Source organism: Haliaeetus albicilla, chromosome 11 (assembly GCF_947461875.1).
Source record: "Haliaeetus albicilla chromosome 11, bHalAlb1.1, whole genome shotgun sequence".
NCBI lineage: Eukaryota > Metazoa > Chordata > Aves > Accipitriformes > Accipitridae > Haliaeetus > Haliaeetus albicilla.
This window is the reverse complement of record NC_091493.1, coordinates 14,826,499-14,842,540: the sequence shown is the minus strand read 5'-3', so window position 1 is coordinate 14,842,540 and position 16,042 is coordinate 14,826,499. Positions and strand designations below refer to the sequence as shown.

The following is a 16,042-nucleotide window of genomic DNA, read 5'->3' as shown; positions in this document are numbered from 1 at the left end:
ACCATTAAAAGAAACCCTTAAAAAAAGCTGCTTATGAGTGAAATCCAACAGCTAATTTGTTTACTGACTGTACAGAAAGCCCAAACAATAATTACTAATCCAGATTTCTTGTAAACAATCTATTTTTGGCTGAAATACTTAGGAACTTAATAGCCTGCTCAGAGGGCAAGATGTGTTTATATTTACCTTAAGCAAGATAGGCTTTATATTACATATTCATTTAGGTTGTAAATACCTGAGATTTAAGCTCAGTAATTCTCAACTGTCTTAAATAAGCAAATGATGGAGATGGAGGTTAGGTCATCCATAAAGTTATTATGCACAAATATAATGCATCAATAAGCAAACACAAGGTTTACATTTTCTTTATCTCTGCCTCTTTTTATTGTCATATTAAAGACAATGATAACAGATGTAATTTACTGAATACTTTTTACACATACAAAAGAGTAAACCCACCATTTAAACAGCAACATTTCACTATATTTACAAAAAAAAAAAAAAAAAGAGACAAAGAAAAAAGAGGTGGTTAGTCATTCCAATACCAACTCCACCCATTTACACCTTCAGAAGAATCTTTATTCACAAAAAATACCAACCACTTTCACTAGAATTTCCCATGGTAAAATGAAGTTCTTATCCACAGGAAAGGTTTAGGGGCTTTCTCTCCATTTGGCCCCTACCTGTCTTACACTGACATATTTAAAAAGAAACAGAGCTAGACTTCTATACAGACAAATCAGAAAGTGGCAATCTCACTGAGATCACGAAGAAAATTTAAATTTATTCTGAAATTTCTGTTGTTAAAGGGAGATAGCAAAATATATATGGCTTTTAGAGCAGATACTAAATGCGTTACATTCTCAATCTTTACCTGCCAAAATCTAGGCGGAAGTGTATCTTAGTATCACATTAAAAACACAAAATAATTTGATAATAGCTATGTTGAATTTGACATCAGGTCTTCTCTGCATGGAGGATGATTTAAAAAATAAACAGCAGCATCTTTAGACTTACATCCTCTGAATGTAGCCTTACACTTTTTCTTTTGGTTGCTACATGAAGACAAACTGCAGCACAAACTTGTTCATTTTCAAATGCAAGATCATTCAGCGGCCTGCTTTTACTTCATAAGTGCGCACCTTTAGCTTTTTTTCCTCTACTTTGCTTCTCTCCGACCTTGACCTGTGTTATGAGCACACTGAATATCCAAACAATGCTGAGAAGGAAACACTAAGATACCTTCCCTCCATAGCACCAGAGTAAATTTAAACATACTACATCAAAATAATTTAAGATTTATATTCATTCTGAAAACTACTCTAGTGGGCTAAAGATTAAAATACTTTCAAATTATTTCAAGGCAATGCAGGAAAACAGCTCCCCTTTCTATTTTTACTTTATATATTAAAATAAAACTAGGTTGTTCAGATGATCCTGCTCAATTATAAAACTTTCATAAAACTAAGACTGCTGTAAATTACAGATTCCAGCAGTGTAACAGCTGCTATAATATTAAAAGCTATTTATAATTTGTAATGTTTTTGTAACAGTCTTCTCAGAATTTAGTAACAGCTTTACCATTTGCAGATTCTTGCAGGTACATCCCAAAGCAGAGTCCTGGGGAGCAAAACCATTTACTGGATGATAACTTGGAATAAAAGAAAAACAATTTAAAAAAAAAAAAGCAAAGAGCAAATATTTCAAACACTTTTAACAGCACTCCTGAAGTTTAACTCAGTATAAATGAATGAAAGACTCAGTTCTAGCTTTCTGAAGTCTCTGTTCTTACCAGCTACAGACTGACCTCTGCAGCTCCTGTTGAAAGGCCATCTCCAAATGCACTCTGTGCAAGCTCACAGAACTCTTGCAGTTTTGGTTTTATTGATCACATCTGAATAGATGTGTCTAATACTGAGTTAATAACAACTTCTACTCATTAACACAAAGATCTAATTCTAGCACATGAAGAAGAAAATTTTATCAGCTGAAATCCACTTTATTTCCACTCTCTGGTGCAGAGAAGCCTCTCCTTTCAGGGTCTGTAGTAACAACAGGTGGTAAATAATTGGGCAATTCTTTTGATAGTATTTCACTTACCAATTCACAGTTATTGAGACATACAGAACTGATAATATACATTTCTTAATTTAAATGATGTTTTCTGCTACTTCTTGTTTTGCTATCTTGTATTATGTCCAAGTGCTACGTAACAATGGGAATATGAAATTCATTATTATCAAATATCAGAGGCCTCCTAGGAGGGGTTGATTCTTTGTCTGCTTTGTGCAACAGCTTAAAAAGTCCTGTTCCAATATTCATCGGAATTCCCATGATGATGCACTCAGAAACACCTACGAAAAAAACCAAACATGTTGAACATCTGACAAGTAAGGATTTACAAAACTGTTTTCATTTGCCCATTCTGTATGCATTGCCTATCAAACCTCTTTCAAGCCTACATGTTAAAGATCAATGTCTCTTCACTAGATAAAGTTAAATTTTATGGTCATCGGATCAGTATGTTATTTGTGTTGTTTAAATTCTAGATGGAAAAAATGCAACCTAACCTAAACACCTTCTCTAGCAATGGAAGAGCCTCAGAAGGTTTGTTTTTGGAGAAGACACATTCCACTCAGTGCCAAGAGCAGAAGATGCAAGGCAAAGTTACTTTATGTTCATCCTCTGACTCAGTGCTAAGACTTCAGTCAAATCTGGCCAAGTTCCCTTGACATGCCCGTAACTTCCCAGTGAAAGAGGCATATCACTACGTTAGCTATACCACTTTTTTTGCATTTTCACAATTCAAAAAGTGCATGTTTTGAATTTAAAGATTTAGTCTGTCCCAATTATTTTTGATAGCCATAACATTTTCACAGAAATGTGCTGACACATCTATATTCCACATCTACTCATGTATACAACTTTTCCAAAGAACATTCCACATTAAAAGCAATCTATCAGATACCAGTGGTTTTTTTTCCTTGGCATACTGTTATGATCCAAATGACACTTTCACATATTCTCAGGAGTATAAGAATGTTGTCCTTCATATAAATGTTTAAGAAAATAACAATAAATAGCTGTACCTTCGAATGCACAAAAGATGAAAATCAATTTGCTTAAAATTCTGGCAAGATTCGATTGGCAATTTAAATGCATATTAATGAAGATTCTGTATTTTTGCTCTTAGACTATTGCTGCATTTCTACTACATATTTTCCAACATTATGCACTTAAAAATCTTGTGCAAAATAGAATTCTTAGGAGTCGCTTAATGTTTATTTAGGCCTCTACAGCATGCAGGTTACACAGATAAAGGAACCACCTTTCTAATACCTAGCAGAATAAAATCTATCTGGTTTTGCACAATAACCTTTCAAGCTGAGCCAACCTCTGAACCATGGAAACTGCAGTTAGATTTGGGAATCCTTCTTCCCTTGCAATACTTCCATGTATACAGTCAGAAGCCCTTCCTCCCCAACTTCCTTTGGCCTCACCGACAAAATAATAGTTTGCAGCATCTGACAGCAGTCACATATAGCAGGAAATGCTCAGACAGAACATGCCATTATAACAATCAAGTGTATGTATGTTATGTACTTGCTCAGACTAATGTATACTAGAGGCGAGAGACAATTGTATCAGACAGCTGAAGATAATGATATCATTGGTGGCAGAAGTGCCAGCAGAGCACACTCCGCTCTAATGACCATCCAAGACTCCTCCAGTGCAAAGTCTTTTAACGCTACCAGTTATAATCTAGTGCAGGTCTAAACATCTGGCTGACAGCTATGAACTGCTGCTTTCACTTTCAGCTGGGTGAAGATCGGTAGAGATGAAGCTAGTTGTACTGCTCTTATTACAAAGTTTATTTTTGACACTTCCCTTCCAGACCACCTCCTCATAAATGAGCATCACAGCAGTGATCTGTAGCTCTCAGTTCCCATTCTTAAGTTACAAATGAAAGTGCAGTTGGCTACTCTTTGGGAAGGGGATAGAAAGGTAAAGTAAATCGACTATATCTCTAAGCAGTGGCTTGCACTTGCTGATCCTGCTTCTACAGAGGATGCTGCTGGAACTGGATGTACTCCTCTGCTCTAGTTTCAACCCACTCTGCCCACTGAAATGTGGCACCAGCAGTTCTCACAAGAAAATGCCTGTCTTTATGTAGGTAAAGCAGGAATCAGCTGTTCCCCATTTTCTCGGGGGGGAGAAATGCATCTTACAAGACAAAAGGGATTCAAAGGCCAGATGGTCTAAAACTATACCCACAGATTCAGGAGAAGCACTGACTTGAGATGCCATTCAGTTCAGCACCTATAGTTCATTTTGGGTACATACTCATTTTTCTTGGCAATGTTTGCAATTTTTTCTTGCTCTGGAGATGCAAAACCATCAGTGTGTAAGAGTTTCTTTTCATAGCAATTCAAAGAGATAACTAGTGATGGCCAGGTCAGGCAGCTGCACAGCACTTTTTTGTACAAGGAAGTCAGTATCATCTCTTCAGTTTTGGAAGACAGACAATAATTTTCTGTTTTGTCCATTTCATTTTCTTATTTGAAGTAAAGCATATATATAGAAAGCAACATGAAAAGATCTTTGGTTTCCACATTATTCAAAACAAGGTTTTACCAGCTCAAAGGCGACTTAGAGAAAACATTTTATTTTCCTTACTGTCCAGGATGGAATCAGTCTCCCAAAGGATCTTTGCTTTAATTATGGGCAAATAATAATTAAAAAAAAAAAAAAAAAGAAAGAAAGAAAATCCCACTCTCGTGGAATGCTGGACAGCCAGAAAGTGGCAGTGCTCTTAAAATACAAACTAGTAACACAAAGGTTTCTAACAGATTCCAGATATTCAGAAAATATACTGTCCACAAAGCACTGTTAATTGACTACACTTTCTAAGACCACCTACAAATACACACAAACCAGTAAACCTTAACATAATACATTCATATTTTTATACTTCATTAGCACCCAGAAACCCCAAATGAGCAGTTACTGCTCCAGGATGGTATGCCTTACATAAACAGGTGTTGAAGAGGGTGAAACCTGCTTGACTACTTTTCTCTGTTTAACCTACTAGATAGAGACTTGTTAACAAATCATTCCAAAATGTATGTAGCTTAAAGGAGAATGAAATCTGGGAGGAATGGGGGCAAAGGAGTTTAAAAAAAGAAAAATAATTTCAATTCCAAATATTAGAGTCCATGGCAGAAATGCAAAATTAAAAGACAAAGAGAATAACAAAAAACTCGTCTATCTGAATTTTGTTTGGCTCTATGTACATGCATGCACTTGTGTGCATGTATACATATATTTTTAAACTTTTATCAGGTTCTTTCATTAATTCAGCGAGAGTATGATTCAATGGATGTTAATGAACCTAACTTTAAAACTGAAACCGATACATTTAAAAAGAAATTTCTCAGGACAGGGATCTCTGTTCTGTTAATGAATGGAGTACTGATAAACAAGGCTTCTAAATAAAAAAAAATCACCACCCCACAGTTTTTATCTATTTACATCAGAACTAACTGAAGAGGACAAGAACTTTGTGCTTCTGTTTATTTCTAGTTACAATCATCAGATAAGCAATCATTATGCACAGTATGATATTCACCTATGCTACCTGAGACACATGTCTTTCTACTTCTTAGTAGGAATGAAAATGAAACCTAAATACTAGATTCCTCAATAAGCTCTAGGTGTTGAAGATATACAACTTTCAAAACTGAAAAAACAGAACTACCAATAGCAGGACAAATTTCCTGGTATTGCACTGAGCTATGTGGTGAGAAGTAAAACCAAATTACTAAAGTCTACTTTAAGAAACTTACAACAAATGTCCAACTGACTTCAAGATCTCTGACTGAAATTAGAAGTAGAGAAACATTCACCAAACCTCTAGGATTAAGAAGTATGGATTAGCATCAGGCCTGAAGTTTTTGACATGTAAGCTGAACAGAAAGCTTAAGGGCAAAAATCCAATGCTTTGAAGAGGTTTACAGATGCTGGGTAAGGACCACAAACTGTAGCAGAATTTGCAATACCTACCACAAACAGAATCCTTCTGTCCAAAGTAGGCAGCATCAAAGAGATGGTCTGCAGTCTTTTCAAAAGAAGCTAGCATCAACACACTTTCCTTCATTTTTGCCAGTCCAAACCTAGTAATGCCCAGCACTTCACCCTTGATTGATGGAAAAACCCAAAGAGAGACTATCATAATAGTGGCTGGAGGTCAGTTATATTTGCTAAAGAAGCAAATCAAGCGAACAACAGAAATGTAGTTTTTATTCTAACAAACACATGAAACAAGTAGTGAGTAAAAAGGTTACTATCTACAATATATCATTGTCATAATATGCTGCTTCACAGTTAAACATCCCGAAGGTTAATAGTTTGGTAGTAATCAATATTTAAATAAAACAGAAGTGATTATTCATACACAACAGAAGCTGTTATAAATGGTTAATAGATTTTTTTATTTTTTTTTTTTAAAGCAAAAATATTGGAAAGATTGAAAGAAACATGGCCATGAGAAAAAACACAAAATTATAAAGTAGTTGCTGAGCTACAAATTTTAGTGGGGTCTGAGAGCACTATGCTGAAGCTACTGCCTATTGTCTACTGTTAAATCCAACTTCAGCTGCCAGGAGATTACAAAAGATGTTAAATCTTCATTTTTTTGCTCTCCAGAAAAAAAAGTAATTAGCTTTTTACACTAACTTGGTTTATTTCTGCCTCTGTTTCTAACAAACATCCTGATTATAACAGACAGTGCACAGAAGCACAAGTCAGAAGCACAGACAAAAGAATGCATGCTAGGAGCCTAACAAGTGTAAAACATTGCACTCTGATGCCCTTTTCCACTATTGTGTTGCAGCCCCACACAGCCAGCCCTGGGGACTGCTGCAGCTCAGTACAACAAAGCGCCAGTTTTGGGAGAAGTCAGAACTCCTTCATCCATTTTACTCAAATTAAACCCTTGCACTCTGGCAGGCAAAGTGGAAAGTCTTACTTCACTAAGCATACTCAAATCTAAAAAACATATCAGATGTGAAAGAAAGAGAGTCAATCAATAAAGAACAGATACAATTTTCTACTAACAAGTTCTGGAAGACTGTTGATACTCTAAACGTAATCTGATTCTATTTGTAATGTCTGTATCCTTTGTCTCTTATAAACAGTGCAGCTGCTATGAACCACACCCCGTGTGGTTTTCTGCTCAGCAAGCCTTAAATTGCATGCATCGTTACCCAGTTGATTTTCATACCACAATTTTTAGGATTCCTATTTCCAATATGAAATTATAATTCCCTACTCATTATATGAACTTGTTTTCAGTCAAAATAGACCTTATACTCCCTACCCCCAAGAAACAGATTAATTAAGCGTTTTGTTTGATATACAAACAACAGTATCTGGTCAGTATAACATACAATTCTTTAAACCTATAACTCACCCATCTTTCCCAAACATGGTCAAATTAATTTGTATGAACAGGCCAATGCAACATTTAGAAAAAGCATAGTACAAACCTTGTAAGTCATTAGATCAGACAGCAACATAACATGTCTCCTGTCAATGCTCATACCATGGTTCACCATTGTATACTGAATCTCATTGATAATGGTTGTCCGAGCAGCTTCAATTCCTAGTGTCTTCTCTACCTACACAAGAGATTATGTTAGATTAATGAAGAACCAAATGCTTGGAATAAGTATATTCCTGGAACAAATGCCACCTAATGTCAGATAACACTCCATTTTCATTACTAGCCTTTTGCATTTCTCTGTTTTAAAAATATTCATAGAAAAGGCTTCTTTGAAGTGAACAGTGCTGCCAGTTGAATTATTCTCTTGTGCTAATGCATTCTGACAACTATTAGTGAAACCAGGCTTGATTAGATATCAACTGCTGCAACTGAACACAAACAAGCACTTGTAATAAAGATGGTATGGGGAAAAAACCTACAATACCCGTTTGAACATTACCTCGTAAGTGTTGTTAGAGGACGTTTTTGTTCCTTTCACTCCGTGAGTAGCCATAACAGCTCGCAGATTATCACCTTCAACTAAAAGTTTATATTTTTCCTTTCCACTTTGTTCATCAATGTGAATGACAGCTCGGGAAACCTCTGGTATACCTTGCACTACAACCTTCACAAAACAAAAAAACCTAGTAACTTTGATGTGTACAGTAACGCAGTATAAAAGGGTAACCCTTATCAGCATTCCAACCTATTTAGAAGCTCCAGTTTTTGGAGTAAATGCTCAATTAAAATAAATATGAAATAAGATTTCCTGCTCTTAAATACACTAGCGCAAATGTGACATTCACACTGTACTATAAGCCTTACTCACTACCTACATTTTATATTTTATGCCAGATATCCTCACACTCAGACCTGGGTATCTGAATGGTGGTAGATCCACACAACTGAAAGGGCATCCTGCCAATAATAAGGTTCACGTATCACTATTTTTAAAATCCGAAGTAGACAGTCTCCTCACAGAAAGCTGCAAAAAATGCCAGATACTGTCATGTGGTTGAATTCTAGATGCAGCTGGAAGAAGATATAACTATTTCATACAATGGCTGCACTCTGAATGCTTCAGTAAATGTTGCAAGTAAAGTATCAAGACTTAGATTTTATTTATAAAGATTAGCAACAGAGGCTTAGTTTCAGCTGTAAAGCAGTAGCATTGCAATCTAAGAGTTATGGATTCAGACTATCTTCATTGTCAATATTGACCAGAATTATTTTGTCTTTCCACCATAGAATCCCAAATTATTATTATTGATTACCTCCTACAAAAGCATGAGACAGTCTTTGTTTTTACCTTTGGTAGTTCTTCCTTCAGGGACTGCAATACATAATACATTGAACTCTTGCTGTTTTCACGAGGGGTCACACATACAACTGCTTCTCCATGGACAGCAACATCCCCAGGCTTTACTCTGAGTTTAGATATGCAAATAGAGTAGCGCACAGTCTCTGCATTCACCTGTGGCAAAAGTCAGCCAACAAACATCAGGGTATCTCTCATATATAAATCTGCTCAAATACATAGAGCAGTCTTTCAACAGAATATAAAAAAAGTGTAATGTAGAAAAATAAGCAAAAGTTGTTACTCTTATAAGTTGCATGAAATACTATCCCATGCTGAGGGTATTGGCCTATATGCTACCTAATGGACAGAAATGGCATCCTTGTATTTAGCAAGGAACCAAAGAAATGAATGTATGTTATTTCATTTCCAAATAAAGGAAAAATTATTCACTTTACAAGGAAAAAAAAAAAAAAGGGGGGGGGTGGGGTGGAATCCAGATGTAATGTAGCCACAGGACATCCTTTGTTCGCTTTCTTTTTTTTAACTTCCACTGGTCTGACTTCGTTTCTGAGACAGGATTAAGAGACCCTTTGGAATTTACCCAAGGCATATTCTGCATAAGAACTGAACAACTCACCTCTAATCTCAGTAGTCTAATGCGCTCTAAAGACAGCTTCACTAGGATGAAACAATCATCTGGAAGAAACACCTCCTCAATATATTCTGAAATCTTTAAGAGATAAGGACAAAATACTTAGCATGTGAATATGGTTAAAATGCCCCATAGCAATTGATTAAAATGTCCCATAGCATTTAAAGCATTGGCAATAACACAATTTTTCCCACCTCTCCTAATAAAGTTTTCTCAATTCTTCCTTTAACCAGACGGGCAAAATCAGGATCATCATCTTTGTCCAACTGTGCTGTTATAATAGGGGTGCTACAAAGAATAAACACACACAAAAAAACCACTTAGAAAATTGCTCAGGTAGATTACAGATGGCAATTTGAGTTACAAGCAGCCTTATGGAACCGATCTAATCATCTAGAGTAGTATTTAATAACATAAAGAGACCTTCAGCTTCCTCAGGTACATTTAAGAAAATTATTGTTCATGTACTTCAGGCCAGTAAAAACAACCACACACGCAAGAGATTATAACATAACAAATCAGTGACTATTTTCATGGCGTACATTATTCTAGTATTCTTTAAGTGGATACCTAGTAATAGGTAAGTTTCAACTAGCACTAAACATCAGAAAGTTTCACAATATATGAGACACCTAATGGAATATTAAACTTAGGAAGTAACTACTTTACCTCATTTGATTTTCAGGAAAATAAAACTTCTCTCTTCTCTGCCCTAAGTATCACTTAGTTGGACAGACGTTAGATTTTTTGTATTTTGGTATTCCATGGATTCAATGTTATCTACTATATTATTGAGAACAGGGAAATGCTATCACATATTGAAAATGTATCCATCAGGTTTCACTTAAGCAAAAGAAAAAAGCAAAACCAAAACAATGTTAATACCTAATAGCCTTTGAAGCATTAATGATTTCTTTGATTCTTGGCACACCCAAAGTAATGTTCATTGAAGCAACGCCAGCAAAATGGAAAGTCTTCAGAGTCATCTGTGTGCCAGGCTCACCAATACTCTGTGCGCAAAGAGCTCCTACTGCAGAACCAGGCTCCATCTGTGCCCTAATAAAGAAATTCACTCATAAAAAAATACAGAAAGAGACATAGAACTCAAAAAGGCATAAAATCCTAAGTAAGCACAGACAAACTACACTGGCAGATAATGAGAAGTTTGTTAAATTTTTTTTTTTTTTTTAAATGAACAGGGGAGAGTTAAAAGGTCACCAATACTCAGGACACTGATCTCATGCAAGGCAAGAAGATGCCCTGTTACACAGACATTCCACAGATGCAGTGTAACATCCACAACAGAAAACAAAATGTTTGTCCTCTTCCTCCAAAGCATCAAGCAGTAGATTCAGGATTGCCCATTCAGGGAAATCCCATATGCTAACTTACCCAAAACTCCCCTTTATATGTTTAAGCATGAGAGACCTCTATTAAGTCTTCTTTTAAGTAATTATTATGCAGATTACTTTTTAATCAGAACAAAATCCAGATATTAATGTCTTCTTGTTTTCATCTTATTCAAAAACCCTATACTGATGACCTACTTTGCCTTCAAGTTATGCATGTAATGGGCTCATTCCCACATTTGCCCCTTTCTAAAATTTATGTACTTTGAGAACTGGTTGTCCTTACAGAACAAAGAATGAAGACCACTACACTACACTATGCATTCTCAAAATGAGATGTGAGGGGTGGTTTACATTCTCCCATACAATTTTCTTCAGATCCTGCAGTTAGCATTCTTCAGCTTGCACAGAGTGCAATGTGATCTGCTTTTCTAGAGCAAAAACCTCTGAACTTAAGGCACAATAACACTTCCTAAATCAATCTAACTCATAGCAGCTTCTTGCATTTTCCTCGATGAGCTCTTACCAAGTAAAAATGCTGTCTAATAGTTATTTAGCTTGTACCATCTAAAGGAATTAATTCTGGGTGACTGTAAAACAAAATTATTTAAATAGAGGTTATTGTTTTCACTATTATTTGGAGACCTCTTTACATTCATGTCACATCTATCCAAAAATTGCTGAAATCTCAGTCGAGATATTTCTCCTGGTAAAATGACAACAGTCTAAAATACGAAAACAAACATCATAGCAATTAGATCCTTTCCAAGGGTACCATCTTTCAGTTGTCAGATCAACATAATATAGTATGCTAAACCAACTTAATACAGTAAAATAGGCAATTCATGTTTAAGAACACTTAAGACAAACATAAGCAAGTAATCTTAATAACTGAAAGCAGAAAACTGGTAATTGTTTTAAAATAGTTATGTTAAGAATTTATGTATATATTAATTTTCTAGAAAAAGAAAAAATACTAGTAAACAATTAATGCAGGTGAGTGTGAGGCCACAAAGCAGCTGTCACCAATGGCTGCATGCCAATGAACAAATCCAAGCAGTCTAAGTAAATAAAACAACTCTCGACAGGTAAGAGTTGAAAACATCCACACTATCACTATCTTGTTGGAGACCAAGAATAACAAACAAAAGGCTCCTACAGGTACATAACAGATTCAAGAACATGTTAGCATGAAGCGTGACATAACTCTTCAGATGGTGTAGATGAAGAATAACCATCAAGATTCACATGTATTTGAAACTGATCTATTCAGACATTATTCTGCATGGACTCTTTGGAGGTTTGGAACAATCTCCTGTGAGAGGGAGAGAAAGGGAACATGTCTGCCTTAACAAGCCCACCTGTAGATGGTGATGCTTTTTTTTTTTTTTTTTGGCATTTTACCTTTGTCTTGCAATGTTTATATCACTGAGGCCAACTGTTTCTTATTCTTTATTTGTATTGCATTCACAACAGAACCAACATTCATATATTAAAAATAGCAAAATACACTCCTAGATTGCAAACAAATCAGTAAATACTGAATTAGGGCGGGGGGGTAAACTGACAGAAAATAACAGGCTAAGCACTTACCTCATGTATTTGTCCCTACAAGTCTCTAGAAACTTCTCTAGTTGTGTTGGAGTAATCCTATCCAACTGATATAAAACTCGTGGCTGAAAAGAGAATACAACAGTTGGAAAAGCAAAAGCATACAAAGATTTAAAATAACTACATAATCACCCCCTTGAAACTATTTACCTCTGTTGTGCCATTGTCATTAATGCCGTACTTGTCCCTAGTTTTTTTTATCTTCTCAGAAACACCTTTGATGAATTTTTTAATTTCCTGAAATTACATTAAAGCAACAGTAAGCAAAGACATGGTCTTCATATTGAAATCTTCAGCAGTAAGTTACTTGCTTAGAGCTCCAAATGGAATGTTTACAATAATAAATTAACAATGCACAATATGAAAAGAGGAACATCAAAACTTAAGACACACACATACACTAGAATTTAGCAAACCAGATTCACTCTTGTGTAACCACAAATTAGTAGCAGTACCTGAAATATGGTCCACGCTGAATAAAAGCATCCTTCCTGAGCACACACTGAAAACTTAAAAGAGATTTGACTTTCGTTGATCCTTCCTTCCTACCCATCACTTACTGAAACTGATTCTACCATCAAAAAAAACCCCAAAACAACCAACCAACAACAAAGAAACCCCTCAAAATTCTTATTTCTCTGTATACGGACAAACATGTTCTCACTCATTTCTCAGTATTTAAAACAAGTCAAAGCAGAAAGACTGTGGCATGACAGGAAGTATATAAAGGACACCTCCTGGACAGATTTCAGTGATTCAAGACTTTATTTGCCCCCCCCCCAAGTTGATATATACACATCAGACTCTACCTAACACAGTTCAAATAACTTCTCTATGTTGTGGACAGGTCTTGCAGACAATTCCATTTAACATGTAGTAGTACCCAAGTCTTTCATTCTATTGTCAGAAAAATATCCAAAATTTCTATGAAACATCATTCAGGCATTACACACTTTGGATGTAGATATGTACACTAGAAGTCATGAAGTATGAGGTCCACAATTAAACTCTTCCATAAAAGTACACTCAGTGCAAGTCATTACGATAACACAGACTTTCAAAACCAAAATATAAACAAAAAGCGAGAAGCAATCCTTCCATCTACTTCAACAATGATTTAAGAAAGCCTCCATGGAGGAGTGAATAGTTTGATTTTTAGAGTTCTTTTAAACCCTTTCCACCCAATTAGTCCTGCCTGACAACGAGGATGATGATTATATAGTATCACATCTTCTGCACTCAGTACTGGACTCCTTCCAACCACTGTATTAGCTGGGCACTGAAAATTACTTGCAATTTTTTTATTTTTTTTTTTTTTTACAACTGAATTCAGAAATCATTATCAAAACACTTCTATTGCATCTTAATAGAATCCTCAGATTCTCAAAGTAACAATATTTTAACTGGTTATTCAAGGTATTTTCAGACAGTACATTATTTTCTGTGAATACTAGAACAAAATTCAAATGAAAGAACTGACAACAGAAGTGTGCTACTGGAACGGATGCTTCAAGTTGTTTCCCCAGTTGGATGACAACAGGATGCATTCATACATTTCTGCCCCTTTTGCCCTGCAGTTAATTAATATTAATTAACAAACAAAATATTTTGCCATTTTAAAGGTTTTTGACCCTGAAATCTTTGCATAAAATTGATAATTTGATTTATCTCCTAAAATAAGTGTTAAGTAATAATGTGGTATTAGAAAAATTAATCTTTTTACTACAGGTACATTAAAAAAAGAGGAATATTGCAGGACTTGCAGAAGATCACCCAGAACATTCAATCTAGAGAAAAGAAAACCATTAAGGAGAGATTTTAAAAGTAATTCTATCTTGCAAGATGCTTCTTTCGTGAAAAGGCAGGAAGGGAAGAATGGAAGGGGAAGAAGGCAGAAGGTGTAACACTAAGTTCTTCCTCCAGAAGACTGAAGACTAAATTCTTTTAAATGTTCACCTACCCACATAAAACCAGGGGACAGTAATAATAAACCACAGCACCACCACCTCAAAAGAAGTTGTCATACTGACTAAATATTTAGTCATGTGATCATATGGAGAAAGGGCAGACTTAAGATCAAAACAGGATAGGACTGCAAACAGCATTACGGCAAACTACTTATTGTCAACTTTTCCTCTTTTGACAGTCCCCAAGTACCAAAATACTTAAAAAAAAACCCCCAAACCAAGAAACCCTCCAGCTTACAAAATCATTATATATCATTCTGAATTGTAGAAATAAGGTACTCAATTGATACATTATTTCCATGCACTAGAGCGAAAAAAGAAAGGTGAGAAATCAAAGATAAATCTCTGCAGAGATTTATTTTTCATTGTCAAAAGTTTTATTCATGCACAAGAACTAAAAGAGGGAATGACCTATTCATCTCACCTTTCAATTATCTGTTGGGAGTTTATCCAAACTATGGATTAATTTATGCTACAAATAGAAAGAATATGTAGCTCACTCTTTGCTGAGCCTGTTTGTGGAGCTATCACCTCCAGTGCAACACTGTCCTCTATGAGCACAGCTGTGTAACTTCCAGAGTGAGCTCAAGAAACCACTGGTTCTTTCACATAGTCTAAACCTATAAAGTCTTTTAGCCTGGACCTGTTTAACAAAATGGCACCAAACTGACTCAGTAAGCTCTGGCTCAATGTGGGCCTCATCAGCTCCTACAGAGCCAATGTTTAGTCAAAATAGCAGCCAGGGTATAAAGCCTGGTCGCTCCGGTGTTTGCATCATGTTTCCCAGCACTTAAGCTGGTGGGATCATTTATATACGTGAAGCACTGCTAATATAAGAATCCTCACAGTTAAGAAGCCCACTGAAACACAGAGCAGTACAGACAATCCCACAAGATTCAGCAATAATCCATTTGAATCCAGGCAGATCCATTAAGTCAGCTCTACATATGCCAGCACTGACTGGCTGTGCACTGAGCATTTTCCATGTTTGCACCACGCTCCACAGTACTCATAATATTCTATCATCTCCAAAAACCACAGAAAAATTATTGAATTTTTTTTTGGTTTAAATTGTGAGGGTTTCTGAAGATTTTCCCAATTTCAATAAGAAAACAAAAATTTTCCTTCACCTGTATCTTAATATACTCAAACACGTTAAAATATTAACACAACTGAAACTGTGCCAGCCAACAATCTGCTTGTTCATCAGTTGAATTCCCTCCAGTGAGGACAGAGTGCAGGCAGAATGAACGCTAGTCTGTTTGAAAAACGCTATTTAGACATACTGTTTTCTGATCAAGAGTGGATAAACCCATTACAGGAATCTCCTGGTAAAATAACAGTGAGAAGAAATATCTCTGTTCTGGAAGGGAAAAGTAGAGGAAGGGACAGGAGAACATCAGAAAAACATGCCAATATCCTTAAAGGTTGTAAGAATGAGTTTTAGAAAGGAGAGTCATGTACTAAAAGCAAGCTTCCTCAAAATCCTCAAATTTAACTATGGGGATTAATTCACATGTCAAAGGAATTGTGTAAAATATTGTGATGAACACCTACATTATAATTCAACAAGCAGTAATGTATATATGCTAATCAGTTACTTTAGCACTATACACACAT

At 35.7% G+C, this 16,042-nt stretch overlaps 1 protein-coding gene across 4 annotated transcripts in view; it reads right to left on the bottom strand.

The window, feature by feature from the left end:
* Positions 1 to 354: 354 nt before the first annotated feature.
* Positions 355 to 16,042, bottom strand: part of POLR3A (RNA polymerase III subunit A) — a 40,183-nt gene continuing 24,495 nt past the window's right edge. For all 4 annotated transcript variants that reach the window (XM_069796206.1, XM_069796203.1, XM_069796204.1 and 1 more), the window contains 10 exons: positions 12,606 to 12,692; positions 12,438 to 12,520; positions 10,381 to 10,551; positions 9,690 to 9,783; positions 9,481 to 9,573; positions 8,853 to 9,017; positions 8,004 to 8,168; positions 7,548 to 7,679; positions 6,064 to 6,196; positions 355 to 2,354 (listed from right to left, as the gene is read on the bottom strand). In XM_069796206.1, coding sequence (XP_069652307.1) covers positions 2,206 to 2,354; positions 6,064 to 6,196; positions 7,548 to 7,679; positions 8,004 to 8,168; positions 8,853 to 9,017; positions 9,481 to 9,573; positions 9,690 to 9,783; positions 10,381 to 10,551; positions 12,438 to 12,520; positions 12,606 to 12,692 — 1,272 coding nt within the window. In that variant the 3' untranslated portion in view covers positions 355 to 2,205. The remainder of the gene's footprint in view (positions 2,355 to 6,063; positions 6,197 to 7,547; positions 7,680 to 8,003; positions 8,169 to 8,852; positions 9,018 to 9,480; positions 9,574 to 9,689; positions 9,784 to 10,380; positions 10,552 to 12,437; positions 12,521 to 12,605; positions 12,693 to 16,042) is intronic.